Source organism: Schistosoma haematobium, chromosome 3, assembly GCF_000699445.3.
Source record: "Schistosoma haematobium chromosome 3, whole genome shotgun sequence".
In the NCBI taxonomy this organism is placed as follows: Eukaryota; Metazoa; Platyhelminthes; class Trematoda; order Strigeidida; family Schistosomatidae; genus Schistosoma; species Schistosoma haematobium.
The window spans coordinates 25,261,291-25,285,739 of record NC_067198.1 but is presented as its reverse complement, the minus strand read 5'-3'; the positions used below and the strand labels follow the sequence as shown (position 1 = coordinate 25,285,739).

Sequence of the window (24,449 nt, the reverse complement as noted above, 5' to 3'; positions counted from 1 at the left end):
AACATCCCCGCCACGAGAAGGCAGTGAGTAGGACTTCCTGGCAGAGGCTGTATAGGCGTGGCCGTGTGAGAGTATTTCGAGAGGGAGAGCGAACCCACCCCGGTACCGACTGTTAACGGGGATCCACTCTAATAGTGCCTATTCTGCCCTCGTACTTAGTGCTATATCTACACAAGCCATCGAGTCGCCAAATGCACGAAGGGCGTATCTCGTCGGCTCTCCGTTTTGTCAAGGTGAGGTCATGTAAATGACCACATTAGGATCTTGTATATATATTTCGGATACACAGCATACGTCAATAGTACGAGATTCTAGGTTTCTAGCCTAGGAGGCCTGCTGGCCGATTCGACATAGGATGCGTACGTTGGAGGCTCCAATATGTAGTTTGGAGCGAGGTTTCAGTAGACCTGGGACAGTGTTTTGCGCACTAGAATCGTTGGTCATGGTGACACTTGAGGAAGAATTTTAGATTTGAAACTCGAGATAGGAGGAATGATAGGACTTGAAGAAGGCAACTGATTATGAATACAGTTGTCTTGAGTGTTGCTAGAGATATGAGGGCGGTTTTCACTTCCCGGTTGCTCACACCGTAGGAGGGCCTCAAATGCCCTGGTACGGTCGAGAGTGGGGAGAATCAACTTACCCCTTCGAAATGCTCTCACATGGCCACGTGCATACAACCATTGTAAGGGAAGCCCTACTCACTGGCTTCTCGTGGCGGGGTGTTTAAGAAATTGAGAGGACGAAGAGAGAATGTCTGGCTCTTTAACCGGGTTGGTGGATGCTGAGAGTTCATCTAAGGTGGTTGGAAAAATCTGATTCCAAATCGATGATGAACATGGGCTTTAGTGTCCTAAGGGAACAGATGACGTATGAACCAATCGTTGGTCACCGACTACCATGGGACTGCATCTCGTGACGTTGCTCCCCTGCCTTGTGAATTAGATCTTTAGGTCGAAGGCTCCGAGTGTGGCCCCCTAAGATAACCACCTACTTCGGTTTTGGGATCCGGGCATTATCCTAGCCCCCACAAAAACTGAATGATTTGTATGGCGCATATCTATTTTGTGCGTTCTTGTACCTATGTCTGTGTTTAAATGAACATAATAAGATAAACCTGATAAGGAGATTGGGTTAGAGTTGATCCTAGTGACCTGAGAGCGGTGACCACAGTGCCCATTAGACACCTACTTAAGGCTGGTCACACACGACCTCATATGTGGATAATTTTTGTGTTACCTCTGTACTTGTTAAGATACCAACGAAGATGAATATCCGTGGGATAAGACGAGGTGTGAAATTTTAAGGCTGGTCTTCTCCACACCCTCCCCTTTGTGGGAAGGTAGCATCGCTGTTATTATGGTTGTCTGGCAGAAACATATTACTGCCATCGCCCTTGAACCTCGGGTGTGCTGCTTTAAGTTTTACCGATCTACTAGGCATGGTAGGACCTTGAGGAACAATTGTTCTAGCCAGTGTATTTTCAGACTGTCTCATGACGACAGGCAAACCCAACCACCACATCAAGATAGCAGCAACGGTTGGAAGGGATCCTAATATTACATTTTTATTTTCTGTAATTATTTAGATCTATTTTCCAATCACGATTGATTCATATTAATGCACATTAAGTCAGTAGATAAAGTAACAGTTAGTCTAAAGTCCTTTTATTCGTGTATTAAAATAGTTTTAAGTTGTGTGATTGGTTGACTGGGGAAAACAGTAAACCTAATCGGCAAATCTATTTACTTTGAGGGATAACACTTGAATTTAGTTATTATTAGGAGTTGAATTTAAATTCTGACCAATGGGCCTAATTTTCACTCGTAGTCAGATAGTGTGCTCGGACTATGGTTATCTTTCAAAATAGACAAATAATTAACTGAACTTCCTGTCTAAAGGTAGCTTATTTTAACGTTGGTTTATGAAAATTGTTACAAACCATATACGTTGTTTTCTTTTTTAGTGTGAACTTCGGCTTCCGTGTTGCTTGGTAACTGCTTATCATATAGCAGATACTTTTGGGGGTAGTCAAACCCTATTTTAGAGTGTAAACTATCTAGTTAACCATGTTCTTCGACACTATGTGACGAAATTAGAATTCGGTGTGACTCGTAACACAAACACATCTCCAAGGTGAAGGATACAGTATTCTCAAGTAATACGCAACCTGCAAATAAGTAAACAATAGATTTTCGAGAGGTTTGGCGAGGTATTTACGCTAGTTGAGATTGTCGACGAGTAATATGAGAGGATCCTCAGTAGCTAGATGAGTTCATTTATTTTGATCTTAGACAATAGCGGGTTACAGGTTTATTAACGTTCAGTTTGTTTCCTGTTGAATCGCAGTTACATGTCCTTTTCATAACAGCCCTCAGAATGACAGAGAAACGGATTTTTACGGGCATTTTCTATCCATTATAGGGTCTAAGCTTCTTAGTATGCTATGATTTTAGATACTAAGTAGTTTATAATAGAAGTTGAAATAACAAACGACTCTACGATTCAAATTCCCTGTTGTTTGTGATAGTGCAGTCCTAGTCATCGTGCAACTCAAAGGTTCCAGGAGTTATCAGACATAACTCAGGATATGAGCAAGTAGAGAAAAATGAGGGACGTCATATGCCGAAAAGAGTCTTTCCTGTTTGTAGTTCAAACTAAACTGTATTTCTTACCATGTTATTTTTTCTCAATTATTCGCTCAGAAAATGTATTAAAACAGAAAGGAAAGAACTTCTAACAACAAACATACGTTCCTCCCACCTATTGTCGTGCTCTACGCTACCTCCATCGATGTCGATCTGACGAACGAAAAGACAAGAGCAAAGTTTTCAATCTGTTCAAGGTCCCATAAGTGAAAAAGTGTAATGAAGTTTTGACTTGTCGGAAACAATAACGTTGAATATGAGGTCGTGGGAAACGATTTGCCTACTTTTAATCCCATATAGTTTCATAACGAATGTACTGATCATCGAATTTCAGATTATCCCATGAATTGTGAACAATTCCTAATAATTTTCAATATCTTCCGATAGCCTGAGCATTTATAATACTGATACAACAACTTGTAACTCTAATATATAATTAGGGAGCACAAATAAATTATCATCTACTGGTACTTCGTATTAGATCTCTATCTCAAACTTGGTCAGTAATTAGGAATGTCATTTGTTCTCTAATAGAAAGTTCGTACGTGTTGACCTACTGGACAGCTTTGTTTCTATGTTATGAACAGAAATGCGTCATCAATATCAGTTTTGCGAACTCACAAGGCTAGTAATGGTGGCTAGCTTAAAGTTTTTGCAAGAATAGTGTTTAATATGTAACTATAATTTATCACAACACTGAATCAGGTTATATTTAATAAACACATGGCAGATATCTACACCCTTTCTGATAAATCTTAGGCAAATATTGGTTAGTGACGAAGTGTAGTACTTCAATAGAAACTCAAAATATATAATGAAGTAAATATTGGTGGGCAATGTACTTTTGTTTTCCTGTTTGACTTGACGACGAAACTCAAGTTAGTTTGACATTCTAATAAGTGACGCCGAACTACTAAGAAAGAGTCTTTTTGATCATGATTAAGGGTGAGTGACAAGGTACACGTCATAAAGGTTGACATTCAAAAGCCGAAATCCAATTCACATCTGATAAATGACATGAAATAACGTGCGCGAAGACCTCTGATTCGGCTCTTCACCTTAACACATGTATCGTTTAGCTATTGATGTTTTTTGGTCTAGTGTAAACGTGCATTGTGCTTTATGAGTGTGAGAAGCAGCGTACATGAGGATCTGAAAGAGTACAAGAAAAACGTGAGTCGAACACTCAGTAAGTACAGATAATACAGTAAGATGTAATAAGGAAAATAATCTATAACAATTATCGACAACGTAACATTAAGTTAATCTCATTGCAGTGATGATAAGAACTGGAAGTACACTGTGTGGTATAAATGGGTACCTTAAGAACTTCAAATAATATTGAGTGGTATTTCAGTCTTCTACATACAGAATTGAACAAACCCTCTATCAATGATTGTAAACGTGTCTTGGCAACAGCGATCACAGTCGATTCAGGTTTCTTTTAGAAACGTCGACGATTCTGTCGATCGACAGATGAGGCTGTGATCACAAGTTGAGGTAACGAGTTCTAGTCTTTGACGACTCGGTGTTCAACTGACGATTAATTTGTCTTGTGCTTGCAAACCTAGTTTGTGTCATCGTAAATTATATGCTTCGGGGGACAATAAATGGGGCCGTATCATATGTAAATTTATGATTAAGTGATGAAGTCACTGTATAACAAGGAAAATATATTAAGTTTAGTCAGTCTGTGGAGATAGGCCTGACAAGCTTATTTTGTAAATAGTTTTCAATGTTATTTGTATTTATTTTGTCAAGCTTCCACTGTGTGTATATTTAACATTAAATGACTGTAACTGTTGTTTTAGTAAATGATCTTGAACACACTTTCCGTTATGATACTGACATAGCGTGACATACTCTTGCTGGCTAACAAATACACTACTACTCACACATTCCTCGTTCTATCTTCGTTTGTGATTGAGCTAGCTGAAGTCTAAATCAAATACTATCATTTTTTATAATGTAATTGGAATATATCCCATTCTACGTTGAATTATATCACTGGAGAGTTCGTCAACCCTCTCAGAATCACCAAGTATTTATAATTGTGGATTTACAATACCGGACCCAATCAGAACACGCAACATTTGGTCAATTTAAGTAGCGTCCCAAATTTTTATTGTATTTGTAACAGGTTTACTAGATGGGCCATAGCCTGCCCCATAAAAGACACTTCGGCAGAGACAGTGGCTTCAGTTTTCCTCGACGGCTGGATATCCAACTATGGCGTATCATAAACAATCACAACAGATCGCGGTCCCCAATTCCAGTCCGTCCTATTTCATGAGTTCACTGAGCTTCTTGGAGTAAATCATGTCAAAACGACAGCTTATCATCCGGCAGCTAATGGCATGGTCGAAAGATTCCATCGCCAACTAAAAAGCTCTCTGATGGCACAACCGGACTCTTCAAAATGGAGCGATGCTTTACCGCTCGTTCTCCTTGGGATTCGCTCGTCAGTAAAGGAAGACATTGGATGCACGGCCGCTGAACTAGTCTATGGCACGACATTAACGTTACCAGGACTAGTCAAGAATGAACCCACAACGCCAGGAGACCCTTCTCGTTTTGTAAGCAGATTACTACAAATGATGCAAAACATCAGAGCAATACCACCTAGAGAACACAACAACCGAGTCCAACCTGATAAAAACCTTGAAACGTGCAAATTTGTCTTCGTCCGAGTAGATGCGGTTAAAAAACCATTGAAACAACCATACGAAGGCCCATATAAAGTAATAAAACACACACAAAAATACTTCCTCATCAACAGAGATGGCAACAAGCAGACTATTTCTATAGACAGAATAAAACCTGCTTTCTATGAAGCTACTCAAGTCAAAGAAGACAACGCTGTTGACAAGCAACCTCTCCCACCAGTGACTGAAAAACCAGTGGAGGACAAAAAACTTAATTCTAAGCCTTCTTGTTTAACACGCTCCGGTAGACTTATAAACAAACCCAAAAAAACAAATAAATGAAAAACCAAAGCAAACACCTACCGATATCCCACACTACTAATTTCACCGAAAAAAAAATTTTTCTTTTCACAGTGTACATAATCACATTTTTCCACAATTATTCGTTTTGTCACATTTTTTATTGTATTTGTAACAATTAACTGGTATGTATTAATATTACTATTGATCTTTAGTAACTTTGTTGATACTTTTCGCGTTCATATCTGTCTGGTCCACCACCTTCTGATCACGTCGGGCTCACCATTTTTGTGGAGGCCCGTAGTTTGATTTTGTCCTCATTTAGATCAACGATATTCGTTGAAGGGCTCACCATTTTAGTGGCCCATAAATAATTGTGGTGGACCAGATAGATATGAACGCGAAAAGTATCAACAAAGTTACTGAAGATCAATAGTAATATTAGTATATACCAGTTAATTGTTACAAATACAATAAAAATTTGGGACGCTACTTAAATTGACCAAATGTTGCGTGTTCTGATTGGGTCCGGTATTGTAAATCCACAATTATAAATACTTGGTGATTCTGAGCGGGTTGACGAACTCTCCAGTGATATAATTCAACGTAGAATGGGATATATTCCAATTACATTATAAAAAATGATAGTATTTGATTTAGACTTCAGCTAGCTCAATCACAAACGAAGATAGAACGAGGAATGTGTGAGTAGTAGTGTATTTGTTAGCCAGCAAGAGTATGTCACGCTATGTCAGTATCATAACGGAAAGTGTGTTCAAGATCATTTACTAAAACAACAGTTACAGTCATTTAATGTTAAATATACACACAGTGGAAGCTTGACAAAATAAATACAAATAACATTGAAAACTATTTACAAAATAAGCTTGTCAGGCCTATCTCCACAGACTGACTAAACTTAATATATTTTCCTTGTTATACAGTGACTTCATCACTTAATCATAAATTTACATATGATACGGCCCCATTTATTGTCCCCGAAGCATATAATTTACGATGACACAAACTAGGTTTGCAAGCACAAGACAAATTAATCGTCAGTTGAACACCGAATCGTCAAAGACTAGAACTCGTTACCTCAACTTGTGATCACAGCCTCATCTGTCGATCGACAGAATCGTCGACGTTTCTAAAAGAAACCTGAATCGACTGTGATCGCTGTTGCCAAGACACGTTTACAATCATTGATAGAGGGTTTGTTCAGTTCTGTATGTATATTTCTCTATGATGGAAGTCACAATTCATCACGATAACTACTTGTGTAGTGTAGTGTAGCGCATCAAGTCATGATGAACGATAGATTGCAACATAATAAAAGTCATATTTCTAATCAATTATGTGATAGAAATTAATATGAAATATCTACAGCTGGTTTAGTAATAAGACGGAAAAGTAACTGTAGTTACTTACTATGGTACCCTCGAAAGACTTGTCAACGTTGAGTTTACCATCAGCCGGAAAAATACCACTTGTCTGTAGCGGCGAATAAATCTCAGAATACATAGCTCCGTAAGTCTACGGTATTTAATGCTGTCTGCAACATTTTTAATTCACTCACGTAATATGTCGCACCTAGTATGTTTACTCGTGGTGTCTCAGTTTTACGAAACTTTAAATAACGTTCTTAGATGTGGAGATCTAACCGACCGACTAAGGTCAGACTAACTATTTAACGATATCGCTCTACAGCATACATCAGCGACAGACATGTTACGAAGAGAGGACCTTGGTCAATGGACTGAGGATGGCACAGGTATTCAATGTTGACAACGCTTTCACTAGTAACACCTAATATAACTCGTACCCACCAAGAGAAATCAAAAGACAGAATCGAAGAGATCAGAAGTTGTATTTGACGATTGTCAACATTTCGGAATTGTCTGATCTAGTCTGGCTAGCGATCGCAATAGATGTTGAGCACGGCGTTCTCACACGTGATCTGGTGCGGATGCATGACCGAGCACCTTCAGCTAGGTGAGTCCATTAAAACATGTGGTCAGCATCCAACGTCGAAAACTTACAGAGCTATTAATTTTGTGGATTTATTTACCGCTACAGATCACTCCCTCCTAGTTGGGTAGTGATGACCCTAAGATGTGGCCAGCCAGAAGTTTAAACCCAACGAAATTGGTGGGTGGTAAACACTCTTCTGATAGCCTGCTAGGTTGAGAAGCGTCTGGTCGTCTTTCCTTACATAGGGGACCATGATGTACAATATAGTAAGAAAAGAATGTACAATGAAAATTCTGGTTCCTCGTAAACCTCATCGTTATTTTTATCGTCTTTTACAGCCGTCCTGGAAAAGAAAAAAAGAAAACGTAAGTGCATGTCGAAATAAACTCGTACGCGCTTCAAGACACAGATTGGGCGAAAAAGTGTAAATAATGTAAAAGCGATTTTTACAAAATGTTTTTTTGTTTGTTTTTTTAAAATAAAATTTTAATATACATATTGACCAAATAATAAATATATATAAATATAAGCCTACAGAAATTTTTTATATTGTATATAATGCCATGGAAAATCGAGATGAAGTAAAATGTTAACTAGTGTCTTACGTGCAATATTCATTTAAGTGTTCTGGAAATCTTACTCCTCTTCCAGAACGCGTTGTTTCAAGTTTATTTTCAGATACTGTTAAAGTATCATCGTGCGTGTTGGTCGTCGGATGAGGTATTGTAAGTGTCGGAGTCGTGTCGTTCGGTTGTACCAAAGGAAAATTGACGAAAATGGGATTTCCTTCTAAATACGCTGCTTTGAGGCGATCGATGCTGCTGCTATCGTTGCTTCCGTTCTTTTCGATTATATAGTAATTAGGTTCGCATTGAAGAACTTTGAAAGGTCCTACGTATGCTGATTCGAATGGTCGCCAATGTGAGTCTCGACGAACGAAAACGTGTGTACTATATCATAAGTCAGGTTGAACGAAAAGATCAGTTGATTGAGGTTGAGTGGAAGCAGATTTAACTGAACGCATTGCGTTTGTAAGCCTGTTCATGTAGGAGGTCAGATCCGTGCTCATTGAAGAGTCTGAAGGACCCACGAATTCTCCTGGAAGTCGGAGTGTCGTTCCATAAACGAGTTGAGCAGCAGTGTATTTAATGTCAGCCTTCACTGCATTGCGAACACCTAGTAAGACGAGTGGAAGAGCGTCGGTTCACTGTGAAACGTTTTCAGCTGATAGTGAATCTTTTAGTTGTCGGTAAAAGCGTTCTACCAACCCGTTTGCTTGTGGGTGGTAGGCAGTCGTCCGGAAGCGAGTGGTTCCTAAAAGTGTAGTCAGACGACGGAAAAGTTCAGATTCAAACTGACGTCCGCGGTCTGTAGTGACGGTTCAAGGGCAGCCGAAGTTTGCTACCCATCGTTCGACGAAGGCGTGGGCCACTGTTTCAGCAGTAATGTCTTTGATAGGTACTGCTTCTGGCCATCGAGTCAAACGGTCTACGCAAGTTAAAAGATAAACGTATCCATTCGAATCTGGTAACGGTCCTACCAAATCCAGATGAACATGGTCGAAACGAGCATCGGGAGTTTTAAACGAGCCTAAGGGACATTTATTGTGTCTGATAACCTTAGATTTTTTGGCAGCTTACATAGGAGCGTGCCCACTCCCTCACGTCTTTATTCATGCCAGGCCAGCAAACCGTTCTGCTATAAGCTTGATGGTTGCACGAACACCTGGATGAGAAAGTTTGTGCAACGTTTTGAAGACGTTGCGTCGATAACGTTTTGGCACGATTGGACGATCCCTACCGGTAGATGTGTCACAAAGTAAGGTTTCCTTACCTGTTCCCATCCGTTTGATGCATAGCTTGGGTGTTGTAGACGATAACTCGTGCTGAAGATCAGTGTCTTCTTTTGCAGCTGGGCGAGTTTCAGAAGGTCGATTCTTTGGGAACTGTTCAAGGAAGCTATGCGAGACAAGGCGTCTGTGACTACATTGTTCGCTCCAGAAATATGTTCAATATCTGGAGTAAACTGTGAAATGTAGTCCAGTTGTCAAGACTCACGAGGTGAGTACTTGTCTGAGGAGGAGCTTAACGAGAAAGTAAGAGGTTTATGGTCAGTAAAAAGGGGGAATTCACGGCCTTCGATGTAGTGTTGAAAATGCCGTACAGCGCAATACATAGCTAGGAGTTCCTTACCGAATGTGCTGTACCTCGATTCGGTGTCTAGCAACCGTCTAGAGGAAAATGCCAAGGGTTGCCAGGAGTTGTTAACCCATTGTTGTAAGACTCCTCCGATTGCCGAGTCGGATGCGTCTACTGCGATACTAATGGGTGCTTCGGTGTCCTGATGTGCGAGCATTGTTGCTATAGCGATAAGTTCCTTAATTGTGGAGAATGCTTTTCGTGCGGTGTCGCCCCAGATTGCTGTATTTCGCATTTCCATGAACTTGATTGGTAAGAGGCTTCATAAGTAATGCGCATTTCGGTATGAAACGTCTATAGAAACTTACAAGGCCGTTAAACGTGCGTAATTGCTTAACTGTGGTCGGTTCTGAGTAATCCAGAATGGCCGCCACTTTGGTTCTAGGGGGTTGGATTCCTTGAGCATCGATAGTGTGTCCTAGAAAGTCTTTTGAGTCGGTTCCGATTTGGCATTTCTGAACGTTTACAGTAATGCCATGTTTTTGTAGTCGGTCGAAAACAAGATACGGATGTTTGAGATGCGATTCTCTGTCCAGACTTGCGATTAGGCAGTCGTCAACATACGCATGTACGAAGTTGATACCTCGAAAAACGTCGCCTATGAACCTTTGGAATGTTTGGGCAGCATTTCTTAGACTGAAGAGCATTCGCAAAAATTCATAGAGTCCAAAGGAAGTAATGATAGCTGTTTTCGGTATATCGTCAGTAGCCATAAGATTTAACCAAGTCGATTTCGAAAAGACAGTTGTACCTTTTAAGGTAGCTGTCGAATCGTGAATGTGAGGCAACGGGTGACGATCGGGAATGGTTTTCGCATTCACTCGCCGATAGTCACCAGTTGGACGCCAATCGTTGCTGTCCTTTTTGGGGACCATGTGAAAAGGAGATACATCTGGGCTACTTGATAGCCGTATGATTCCTAAGTCTATCATGTGATAGAATTCGGTTTTCGCCAACCTTAGCTTTTCAGGGGCTAGTCGTCGTGCTTTAGAGAATACAGGTGGTCCTGTAGTCGTGATGTGATGTATAACGTTGCTGGTTACACACGGTAGTTTCGGCTGCGTTTGATTAATCCCAGGATACTTATCGAGTAGTGGTTGATAAAGTGGGTCTATCGTATGCTTACTTGTGACTGGGGATAATCTGCAACCAGAAAAAGAAGTTACTCAAACGGATAAATTAGTGTTTCCGTCTACTAGCCTCCGTTAGTGTGTATCGATGATTAGATTATGGTGTTGTAGAAGGTCCATACCAATGATTGGCATAGAAACATCTGCAACAACGAAGATCCAGTGAATGGGTTTGCGTAAACGCACGTTCAGGTAAACGTACCTTTTGTCATATGTAGCGACAGGTTTCCCGTTTGCCGCCTGTAAGTTTAAAGCCGATTCGTGAAGTCGGTCGTCAGAATTCGCTGGAAGAACGCTAACTTCTGCACCAGTGTCGACGAGGTAGCGAACTCTCGTTGTCACATCTGTGACGTATAACAGACGGCTATGTTCGCCGGCTACGGTTGCCGTTAACGCGTGCCGGCTTGGAAGTTTCCCGAGTTGTTTTTCGAGTCAGTCGGTTTCGTGTTGGGAAAATTGCAGGGTTTTCTGCAATTTCTGGAAGTCTCTCCATACTGGTTATGATACCAGCACCAGTCGGGTTATCCGTCTCTCGTGGTCGAGAGATAGATCGCTTACGCGAAGTGCTTCTACGTGGGGTGTGATCGCATACGGTCGTTACGAAAATTAAGATAATGCGTAAGTGTATGACATAACTCGGTTATGTCGTTTGAGGCTTTTCTTTGACTGAAAAAACCTCGGCAGTAGATTTCGTAATTTCTACGATACGATCAGCAGATGCAGCCAGCTCATCTAAGGTGTTCTGAAACGAGACCAGAACAGCTTGCACCTGTTGGAGAAGCTTGGACAAGAAAATTTGTTTGAATAGGCCTTCGTCGAAAGTTCTTAGTCCTATAACCTTTCTCATCCTTTGCAACATGTCCGTGTTGCAGGTCTATGTTATTAAAGAGTTCGTCTAACCTTCGTCGATCGGTTAGGTCTCCTCGTTTAGAAATGGAACGCTTTAAGGTTTCGTATGGTTTAGAAACATCACTAGTAAACATGCTAGGTGTTACGTACCTGTTGAATTCGCGCGGTAGTGCCTCGACTACTGCGAGGAACTGTGCACGTGTGTCGTTCACGCCGTGCTCGTGGAAGTCGGCTTCTGCGTAGCAGAACCAGGCTTCGATATTGTCGGGCCAGAAAGGCATGAGTTGAAACGAGGGTGGGAACATAGTCTTAATCTTAAATACCTTGGGGGTCTGTTCAGTCATAAAGGAAAATTAAGTACGAGAATACGAGAGTGAAAAATATATAGATATCCAAAAACGCGGGAAAAAAATATCACAATGTAAAAAATTAAGATAAAGCAATAATATATAGAATCCCAAAATGGAACAGACTCACAATTTACGATTTGGTGTCCCGGATCACGTTAGGCTTACCAATGGAGATGGCACAGGTATTCAATGTTGACAACGCTTTCACCAGTAACACCTAATATAACTCGTACCCACCAAGAGAAATCAAAAGACAGAATCGAAGAGATCAGAAGTTGTATTTGACGATTGTCAACATTTCGGAATTGTCTGATCTAGTCTGGCTAGCGATCGCAATAGATGTTGAGCACGGCGTTCTCACACGTGATCTGGTGCGGATGCATGACCGAGCACCTTCAGCTAGGTGAGTCCATTAAAACATGTGGTCAGCATCCAACGTCGAAAACTTACAGAGCTATTAATTTTGTGGATTTATTTACCGCTACAGGACCTTTTACGACGTTTCAGGAAAATCGCTAACCGACACGTGCTTACGGCAACCGTAGCCGGCTAACGTAGACGTCTATTATTTATATTATGTATATACACCACCGATGTGATTACGAATGTTCGCTTCCTCGTCGACACTGGCTCAGAAGTTATCGTTCTCCCAGCAAATTCTAGCGGCGGACTGTATGAGGCAATTTTCAACTTACGGCGGGAAATAGGGAACCGATCGCCACATATGCTAAGGGATATGTTTATCTTAGCGTTGGTTTACGCAAGACGTAGACGTAACTGTAAGTTCTTTGTTCGCATTATTAAGAACATTGTTATACTGTTGGTACATCACCAAACTGTCACATATCTTGACACGTTATTATACACTAAAAATGATTTATTTATTTATTTTTAGAACATTATCAATGACAGTTCTACGTCTACGTAAGGTGCTGATGTTACAACGCAATGAAAAACTTTGTATAAATGATTCATTTGTAATTTTATTAACTGTAATAAACATTTATATATTTCATAAATCAGTCTTTTGATAATCGCGACAAATCGGTTAACATTAGGTTTCATTAGCAATGCGCGATTGACGAAAAGTAATAAAACGTCGCAGTAAGAAATGTACGTAAGCATACTCCTAGGTCTTCCGTGATGTCGATAGGCTTTCGAGAAGCTTTTGCGTCAAAACAGTTTCCAGGAAAACCCAAGGTTTGGGAAGCTTCCTCAAAATGATATAACTGTCGTGTCCGTTCCCTTTCACCCGGCTTCGCAGGCTTTAACAGACGTCACCATAGTGTATTTGTGCTTTTATATATTGTTTTATACTACTTACAAGAATTCAGTAGTCAGTTGCATTACCAATAACTCCAGTTAACTTTGGGGATTTCAAACTTCCCCAAAATTTTCCCCAAACTTCCCCAAAATTTCCCCAAAGTTCCCAGGTCTGGGGAAATTTTGGGTTTTTCTCATTTCCCCAAAATGTCCCCAAATTTATTATAGCGGCTTCCCCAAAATTTCCCCAAAACGGACTCAATTAAACCAGCAATGTTGCACCTCACATCACGGCTTCTGGACGGCGAAGAAAGAACATCAGAGCCTTTCGATTCTGCCCGCCGTTTCGTTTCAACGACCTTGAGCAGCCTAACAGGAGACGATCATTCCGTATTTCAATTGCCGTGGGTTTGTGGGGTTGCACGAATATTGATTTTTTTCATGGTCAAGTCATCTTTTGCTGCATTAAAAATAACAAAATAACTGCCAAAGGCAATAATTTAATATTCTCTGTTTTGTAGTGTACACGTTGGCTCCGTTGTCGCTTCGTAACTTGATCTGTGGTCCTAACTGCTGTAGTAAACCTCAACGAAATGTCTGGTCACCGGCAAGTCTTAAATATTTTTAGTTTTTCCTTCAGTTATTATTGTTTCAAGGAATAACATTTTTATAATTAATGATTGATTTTTGTAGTGCTTCATGTTCAAGTGACATTTCAGTCAACTTAATCTATGCTTTTCAACGTATTATACTGAAAAAGTGTTTTGCAAACTGGGATGACTTTGAGAGCGCGCTAAAAAGTTCCAAAACGTATGCAAGGATAATTTTATCCCTTCTCAGACTACCCATACTCATTATATTCACACACATGGATGTCAGATTCAAATACCTTTTCGTGACATTTCACTGCACGTTCGGTCATTAGCGTAAATCGGAAATTTCGACAATGAATCAAAAACCTTGAGAACTTTAACTAATATGTGACGTTCAAGGCCTAAGATTCTTAACTGCCAATAGAAGTGCCGCGTAAGATTGGAAGCGAAAAGGTTTGTCATGAAATCATACAAGATGATGCACAATCATCCTTGTAGTAGATCGTGGATGGTTTTTGACCTATGGACCAGAAAAATGTCGTCCGAAGAAAGAGAAAAATTGAAGCCAGTCATATTGCAGTCTCATTCAACAGGTAAATTAGCAGAAATGATCAAAAATAGGACTGTTAAGGTCACCGCTGCCAATGTGAAGACTATGAAAGCTAAACACAGGTAAGTGTATTAAAGTATATTTCAGGTTGCATGGCTCGAAAGCAAGTGGTGGATATGTTGTGACAGAATGGTGAAGTGAGAGAGCATTATGAAAACAGATATGTGACAGGTATCTGCTTCAGCACTCATGAGCAGATATAGTTGTACAATAAATATACAGAAGTTGCTGTACGTATGATTCTCCAAGGCGCGTACTTCCGTTATTCAACATGATAACTCCATTTGCACGAACACAATTGAGAAATATGATGAACGTTTCGCGATTGAAGTTGAAACAAACGTCAACAATTACTTTTTTGGGAATTATCGATAAAAACTTGTGAACTTGTTTTTCTGAATCAGCATTATCGATGATTTAATAAACTTGTGCATAATTTTTATTTTCCTCTCCTTCATACTTTCATAGGGAGGTATACCAGTAATGTTAACGAGTAACTCTCTGTGAGAATTAAGAACTTGTACTACTGCATCAGAACGTAGAGTTATGTCATTGTTAATTGTGACAAAACAACGAGTCACTTTGCACAGTGACGTGACTTCCACGTAAGATCTTACAGATCAGGCGACCGTGTGATATATTTACCGCTGTTGGATTAGGTCTATTATCAGATTACTATTAGTTCAGAACTAGACAATAATTTTATGCAGATAATTCCCTTTATGATTTTAAATAAAGCCAGAACAAATATCGATGCAGAATAATATGACTTCATTATATTCTGTGGTTTTTCATAGACTGCTTACAAGCAAATATGTATTAGAATTTAACATTGAGGTAAGAAATAGTATGAAGCAATTGATATGAGAGAATGTAAAGAATTGGAATGACCTAGGTTATCAATGGTAACTAGTATATATATATATATATATATATATATATATATGCAGGAACAGGTCAAAGGTTATTTGGTATCAGAATCAAGGGAACATTAAGCATGGGCGTAATAGTCAAGTGGAACCCAGACAGATAAAATACATTGTGTGATAATGTTAGAGGTAATGAAGGATCCATAGAACTAAAAACTAATAAGATAATTGAATAGAATTTGAAGATTTCACATAATTTAAGAGGATCAAGTGAGCAAAAAAGTGTGAGTGAGAGGGTTGTTTAAGAATTCGGTAATGGACGAGGAATATAACACAATTTTTTCCAAATAATACGAAACCCATCTTATCAGTTTTTAATTCTATGAATCCTTCATGAACTTGTAAACTGGTTTTCCACATGATCTTCCAAAATCGTAAATCCCATAAGCTTCGTACAATTCTGAAAAACAACAAATCAGTCTTGAGACAAACAAATAAACTTCGTTATTAGTATCAAATTCAATAAGTCAATCAAATAGCAGGTAACAGAATGTAACTATAAGTGTCTTACTTATAAAAAGTGCTTTTCGTTAGAGATTTCAGATTCCTATAATAAAGATTCGTTGGTAATCTTTATCACAGACGCACAGTCTCTTGCTTCAACCTACATTTTACAAACAGCTGTGAACATCAAAGTTCAACACCACCATAATTAGGGAGGTGAATGAAATGCAAATGCTTTCACCGATCATTTTCGAATATAAATCCGATATGGGTAAATAGATGAATAACATGACCACAACTCATAAACAATTAGAAAAGAACGCTAATGTCCACTCGTCAGGATAACCACAAGTAACATATACCTATGTAGTGCGTGCTTGCTTTTAGTAAGAATCGAACATCTACTTGATATTTTGTCTTCCAGATTAAACGTCGTTTAACTCCACAAATGATCTTATACAACATTTCGTGACTTCACCAATGTTTGCCTCATTGCTGAGTTCCGTGGCCAAAAAGGAGATATGAGTGCTAAAACTTCGTGATTTAGCTTCGATTGCTCGTTCACTTTTCGCCACATATTTGGCTTTAATTACTTTGGACCTATGCCGGGTCAGTCTGTAATGCAGTAGAAATTCGAAAATTAAGTCGGTAGTACTCCACATTCTCTTCACTAAGATTTGGGATGAGGAACAAGTACCAACAGACTAGAATGAAGGATTCTCAGACACAACACAGAATGCACCAATCCAATCACAATTGACGGGGAAGATTTGGAAGATGTAAGAGCCTTTACATATTTGGGCAGCATCATTGATGAACAGGGTGGATGTGATGCAGACTTGAAGGCGCAGATCGGAAAGGCAAGAGCAGCATATCTACAATTGAAGAACATCTGGAACTCAAAACAACTATCAACCAACATTAAGGTCAAGATTTTCAATACAAATGTCAAGACAGTTCTACTGTATGGGGCAGAAACCTGGAGAACTACGAAAGCCATCATCCAGAAGATGTAAGTGTTTGTAAACAGCTGTTCACGCAAAATACTTCGGATCCGTTGGTCAGACAATATCAGCAACAACCTACTGTGGGAGCGGACAAACCAGATTCCAGAGGAGGGAGAAATCAGAAAGATGAGCTGGAAATGGATGGGACACACATTGAGGAAAGTACCGAACTGCGTCACAAGACAAGCTCTCAGTTGGAATGCTCAAGGCCAAAGGAAAAGAGGACGACCAAAGAACACATTAAGCCGGGAAATGGAAATAGACATGAGAAAAATGAACAAGAATTGGATGGAACTAGAAAAGAAGGCCTAGGACAGAGTGGGTTGGAGAATGCTGGTCGGCGGCCTATGCTCCATTGGGAGTAACAGGCATAAGAAAGTAAGTTAATAAGTAACTTGTTATTTGATCTGAGTTTTTCTAGGATCAAGCACTGGGAGCTTCAAATCCCCATCATATAACTACGAACGCCTTACAATGTTATTAGTTTACTTTATATCTTGTTTATGATGCTAATCGGCCAGCTTAATTGTTTCAACCTACATTTTATAAACAACTACCAACATCCATGTTCATCATCACCATAACCAATGACGTGAACCAAATGTAAAAGGTTTTAAAGCTTATTTTCCCTAAAACTCTTTTTGTGACCTATTTTTGACTTGAACGATGGTGAATTTTACTTGCTTGAGTTTGTATTGTTACAAATAACCACATTAGGCTGACTAAACATTCACCCAGGTTGTGAGCAACAAATATGTCAAACTACTAATAATCTGGTATAAATGTCATGTAACATGCTCAATTTCATGCATGTATATGTTAATGACTGCTTGACTGTATGTCCGGACAGAATATCTCATCTCCCGAATCTGAATCTTGTTTTTGAACGATTGCAAAAACATGGCGTTGCCGTAAACATTCAAAAATGTGAAATCGTTACCGACTCTCCAGATTTTTTCGGATATATCATTGATTCTCAAGTCATTCGTCCTCTTCGAAGCAAAGTAGAGACCATTCTCGACAACCTGGAACCGACCACAATCAAGCACCTACACACAAGTAACGGTGTAATAAGTTTATGTAGACGGGTCATACCAAATTGCGCGTCCCCTGAGAAACCTCTAGCCGGCCCACTTCGTGGAAATAAGAAATCCACCGATTTGGACGATGATGTGATAAAAGCATCCTCCACAGTTGAAGAACTTTTCACCAAAGCAGCCATGCTTGCACACCAGAACACTGAATCACCCAGCAGTATGGCAGTAGACGCATCCGACTCAGCAATCAAATGGGCCTTACAACAGTGAGTAAGCCACTCCCAGTAACCCTTGATATTATTTTGTAGATGGTTGCCAGACACTGAATCGTGGTACAGCATTTTCGGCAGGGAACACCTAGCCATATATTTTGCTGTACGGCGCTCTCAGCACTTTGTGGAAGGCCAAAAATTCACTTTTTCACCGATCACAAATCTCTAACCTCTTTAAAATCATCTTCATACAAGTACATTTCTCAAGAGTTTCGACAACTGGGCTACATTTCGCAGTTTATTCCAAATATACAAACACAGGTCTGGGGCAAACAATATAGTTGTAGTTACTTTGTCTCATATAACCGCTATGAAAAGTTTCCGAGGAATGGATCCTTCTAGATTGGTTAATCTTTAAAAGGAATATACTGGTTTTCAGCACGAGTTATCTTCGACAACCGTAGAACTGAGTATCAAGCAGATGTAGTCAGTAAAGGAACGTTTACTGCGTAACACATCTGCAAGTAGGAATTGTCCAATCGTACCAAAACCTTATCGACGTAACACCTTCAATACGTTTCACAAACCTTCTCATCCAGGTGTTCGTGCAGCCATCAAGCCCATAGAACAGTTTTGCTGGCCTGGCATGAATAAAGACGTGAGGGAGTGGTCACGCTCCTATGTAAGCTGTCAAAAATGTAAGGTGATTAGACACAACAAATGTGCCCTACGTTCATTAAAAACTGCCGACGACCGTCTAGACTATGTTCATTTCGATTTGGTAGGACCTTTACCATATTCGAATGGATAAACCTATATCTTGTGTAGACCGTTTTACTCAATGGTCAGAGGCAGTATACATCAAGGACATTACTGCTGTAATAGTGACCTGCGGATTCATAGAACGGAGGGCGGCAAACCTTGGCTGCCCTTCAGCTATCACTGCAGATCCTGGACACCAAATTGAATCTAGACTCTTCCTTTGTCTTACTACACTACTATGAGTCACATGTTTCTGAATGGCCGCCTACTATCCTCAAGTAAACTAGTTGCTGGAACGCTTTCACAGACAACTTAAAGCTTCACTCCCAGCTGCAAATGTTTCACAATGGACCGACGCCCGCCTACTTGTCTTACTAGGTGTTCGCAATGCAGTGAAAGGTGACATTGGATACACCGCAGCTTAATGCCTTTAAGGAATGACACTCCGAGTTCCAGGAGAATTCGTGGATCCTTCGTCTTGTTCAATGAATATTGATCTAAACTCCTACATGAGCAGGCCAACGAACACGATGCGTTCAGTTAAACCTATTTCCACTCGACCACTGCCGACTGATGTTTTCGTTCAACTTATCTTATGACGTAGTACACATATGTTCATTCGTCGTGACTTATTACGATGACCTCTCGAAATAGCATACGGAGGACTCTTCAAACGTTTTCAGAAAGCACCTAGGTATTATAGAATTGCTAAGAACGGAACCGACGATAGTATCAGAGTCGATTGTTTCAGTGCCGTGTATCTTATGGTAAACCCTATTTACGTTGATTTCCCATCGGTACAATTGAAGGGCACGAGTTTCACAATTACGATACCTCATCCGATAAACAGCAATCACGACAAAACTCCGGTAGTGTCTGGCAACCGACTTAAAACAATGCGTTCTGGAAAAATAAGGTTTTCGGAACACATAAACGAATACTGCACCTCAGACATATAACACTTTCTTTCCTTTCAATTCTTTTTGTATTATGCCAAAAGAACACAACAAACTTTTTAATATCCTCATATATATATATATATATATTCCAAAAAAACCTATTTTTATTATTGATGCTTACTTATATGTGTACACTTTAATTTTTCAAAGCAAAACAAAAACATCGCTCTGAGAAAATCGTTTTTATGTTTACAAAACGCATGTATATAAGTTTGTTTTCCTTCTTCATCATTTTTGTGTCTTTACGCACATGCGGGTGTAGTTCGATATGCGCTTACAAGACGGAAAACCGACGAAGTTTACAATGAATCGAGGTTTTAGTTGCTCTTGTTTTTTCATGACTATATTGTACCACATGGACCGTTATAGTAAGGAATGACGACCTGCTGCTGAACACAACAAGCTATCAGAAGATAGTTTACCAACGACAAACTCATTGGTTTGAAACTTCTGACTGGCCATGTTTTAGTATCATCACTACCCCACTACGGGGAGCAATCCGTAGCGGTATTATAATAACATTATTACTATTCACAAACATCTTATGGATACATAGGTGTTGTGAAGTAACCATTTATGATTTCTTCAAAAATGCAATAATACACAGGTTTTAATAATGTTAGCATTATATTTACCATATTTGAAAAAAGAGATTAGTAATAATAATAAATCAGGTTCTCGTTAATTGAGAAGAAAATTGAATTGAGTTTAAAGAAGGAAAAGAAGAAAATATGGGAATAGAAATAAGGGAGGCGTGGAATACGCAAATAAATTAATAGGCGTATTTATGAACACAGGACAAGCATAAACGATTATGTATGTTTCGTCAAATTAGTAACAAAATTAAAATAGAAAATAATTAGGAAAAAATAACTTATTATCGCAGTAAGATACGACGCTAGAATAAACGTTTGTGAAGTCACAGTTTGGAGTGGTGCTTTGAAAGTCTCAATCAAGTGAAAAGGACAATGAAATATCAATATGAATAGTGAAGATAAAATGAGTCTGAGAAGTTAATTTAAATGTAACACAAATTATTGTCTTAGTTACAAACTTCGGAATCGTATAAAAAATATTTATTTAGAATGAGAATTTAGGGAGAAAATAAATGAACAGCTAGTGCAAGGGTTCAGTCATGGTGATAATAATAATAATTGTGTAGTGAATATCAACCTCTGAAGCAAACCAACAATTTACAAACAAATTTCTTTGGTGCACTCGGATAAATACATGTAGATTTAAATAATAGTATACAGATTGAAACCAGAAATTAGTACAAACATTTGGGTAATAATAATTAAAAATGATGCTATGCAAGTCATAATTAATTTCAAAGGACAATCAGGAAGTAAATATGTTTAGAAGGATACTTACTTACGTACTTACGCCTGTTACTCCCAATGGAGCATAGGCCGCCGACCAGCATTCTCCAACCCACTCTGTCCTAGGCCTTCTTTTCTAGTTCCATCCAATTCTTGTTCATTTTTCTCATGTCTATTTCCATTTCCCGGCTTAATGTGTTCTTTGGTCGTCCTCTTTTCCTTTGGCCTTGAGCATTCCAACTGAGAGCTTGTCTTGTGACGCAGTTCGGTACTTTCCTCAATGTGTGTCCCATCCATTTCCAGCTCATCTTTCTGATTTCTCCCTCCTCTGGAATCTGGTTTGTCCGCTCCCACAGTAGGTTGTTGCTGATATTGTCTGACCAACGGATCCGAAGTATTTTGCGTGAACAGCTGTTTACAAACACTTACATCTTCTGGATGATGGCTTTCGTAGTTCTCCAGGTTTCTGCCCCATACAGTAGAACTGTCTTGACATTTGTATTGAAAATCTTGACCTTAATGTTGGTTGATAGTTGTTTTGAGTTCCAGATGTTCTTCAATTGTAGATATGCTGCTCTTGCTTTTCCGATCTGCGCCTTCAAGTCTGCATCACATCCACCCTGTTCATCAATGATGCTGCCCAAATATGTAAAGGCTCTTACATCTTCCAAATCTTCTCCGTCAATTGTGATTGGATTGGTGCATTCTGTGTTGTATCGGAGAATCCTGCTTTTCCCTTTGTGTATATTGAGACCTACTGCTGCTAAGGCTGCTGCCACACTGTTCGACTTCTCCTGCATCTGTTGTTGCGTTTGGGATAGAAGGGAAAGATCGTCTGCGAAGTCCAGATCGTCCAACTGCACCCTAGATGTCCATTGTATCTCGTGCTTCCCTTCAGATGTTGACGTTTTCATGATCCAGTCGATCACCAGGAGAAAGAGGAAGGGTGAGAGTAAGCAACCTTGCCTAACACCGGACTTCACTTCGAACGACTTTGTCAACTGTCCTCCATGCACGATTTTGCAGTTTAATCCATCATATGAACTCTGTATGATATTGACTATCTTCTGAGGCACGCCGTAGTGTCGAAAAAGTTTCCATATTGTTGTTCTGTCCACGCTATCAAATGCCTTTTCGTAGTCAATGAAGTTGATGTAGAGTGATGAATTCCATTCAATTGATTGTTCCACAATGATCTGTATAGTTGCGATTTGGTCTGTACACGATCTATCCTTACGGAATACTGCCTGTTCGTCACGAAGTTTGGCGCCTACGCAGTCCTTCATCCTGTTTAACAATACCATGTTGAAGACTTTTCCCGGTGTTGATAGAAGAGTGATGCCCCTGTAGTTATCACACTTGCTGAGATCGCCTTTCTTCGGTATTTTGATCAGAAGTCCTTCTTTCCAGTCTGTTGGTACTTGTTCCTCATCCCAAATCTTATTGAAGAGAATGTGGAGTATCCTTGCAGTTGCCGCTACGTCTGCTTTTAGTGCCTCTGCTGGAATGTTGTCCGGTCCTGCTGCTTTGCCACTCTTGATTTGTCTGATGGCCATGCTAATTTCCTCAATTGTTGGTGGGCCAACATTGATTGGGAGGTCCGTGGGTGCTGCTTCGATGTTGGGTGGGTTCAGTGGGGCTGGGCGATTCAAGAGTTCTTTGAAGTGTTCTACCCACCTGTTTTGTTGCTCTTCAATGTTGGTGATTACCTTGCCTTCTTTGCTTTTCACTGGTCGGTCTGGTTTGCGGCGATTTCCAGAGAGTTTCTTTGTCGTGTCATACAACTGTCTCATGTTTCCTTCTCTTGCAGCCTTTTCCGCCGTCGTTGCTAAATCTTCCACATATTTACGTTTGTCGGTTCTGATGCTTCTCTTCACTTGCTTGTTTACTTCTGTGTATTCAGCTTGTGCCTTGGCTTTTTCTGCTCCTGTTCGGCTGGTATTGATTGCTGCCTTCTTGTTCCTCCTTTCTTGAATCTTATCCAGTGTATCAACAGTGATCCATTCCTTGTGATGGTGCTTCTTGTGACCCAAGACCTCATGACATGTTGAAGTGATTGCCTCTTTGATCCCCTTCCAGTTGCTCTCCACAGTAGTTCCTTCTCCATTGAGTAGATCATGAAAGGCCTGGAACTTGTTGCTGAGGACTATCTTGAATTTGTTGAGTTTGTCAGTCTCCTGAAGAAAGGCCGTATTGAACTTTTGTGATATTGTCTGCCCCGTTGTCCAGTGCTTCTTGAGTTTCAATTTCATCTTGGCGACCAGCAAGTGATGATCTGATGCTATATCAGCTCCTCTCTTGGTTCTCACGTCTTCCATCGTCCTCCTGAACTTTTTGTTGATGCAAATATGGTCGATTTGGTTTTGCGTTGTGTGGTCCGGTGAAGTCCATGTGGTTTTGTGTATGTGTTTATGTGGGAATATGGTGCCGCCTATGACCAGTTTATTGAAGGCACATAGGTTCGCAAATCTCTCGCCATTTTCGTTCCTTTCTCCCAGTTCGTGTCGTCCCATGGTGTCTTCTTATCCAGTGTTGTCCGTTCCAACCTTGGCGTTGAAATCTCCCATCAGAATGGTCAGGTTCTTTGTCAGGCACTTCTCGATGATTGACTGCAGCCTATTGTAGAATTGATCTTTAGCGTCTTCATTGTAGTCGTTGGTAGGCGCATAGCATTGGATGGTGTTCATTGAAATACCCTCTTTCTTTGTTTTGAACGAGGCTTTGATGATCCTTGGTCCATGAGATTCCCATCCTATAAGCGCATTTTGCGCTTGTTTGGACAGCATCAATGCAACTCCTTGTATATGTGGAGCATTTTCTTCTTCATGGCCGGAGTATAACAGGAGCTCTCCTGTAGTTAGTCGTTGTTGTCCAACTTGTGTCCAATGTGTTTCACTGATCCCAAGTACCTCTAGGTTGTATCTTCTCATTTCTGCAGCAATTTGGAAGGCTCTCCCGGTGTCCCACATTGTACGAACATTCCGTGTACCTAAATAAATGGTCGCTCTGGTTGTCAGAAGGGGCATTGGCCTCGTACCTTCCGAAGGAATTCGGCTTCCATCACGAGGCGTCATAGTTCTTCTAAATGAAGACCTTCTGACTCCCAGGGCAGAGTTTAGAAGGTTTGAATAATTTTTTCTGGTTAGCGATTTTTTAGCGAGTTAGTTTTCTACGGGATGAGGACGCTAACCCCATGCCCAACCCTCCTCCTTTATCC

The 24,449-nt window shown here is 40.1% G+C and overlaps 1 protein-coding gene across 1 annotated transcript; it reads left to right on the top strand.

The window, feature by feature from the left end:
* Positions 1 to 201: 201 nt before the first annotated feature.
* Positions 202 to 6,709, top strand: MS3_00000093 (uncharacterized protein). The gene has a single exon (XM_051208002.1). The coding sequence runs from the start codon at positions 5,006 to 5,008 to the stop codon at positions 5,633 to 5,635; it is 630 nt and encodes a 209-aa protein (XP_051069371.1). The 5' UTR covers positions 202 to 5,005; the 3' UTR covers positions 5,636 to 6,709.
* Positions 6,710 to 24,449: the final 17,740 nt, after the last annotated feature.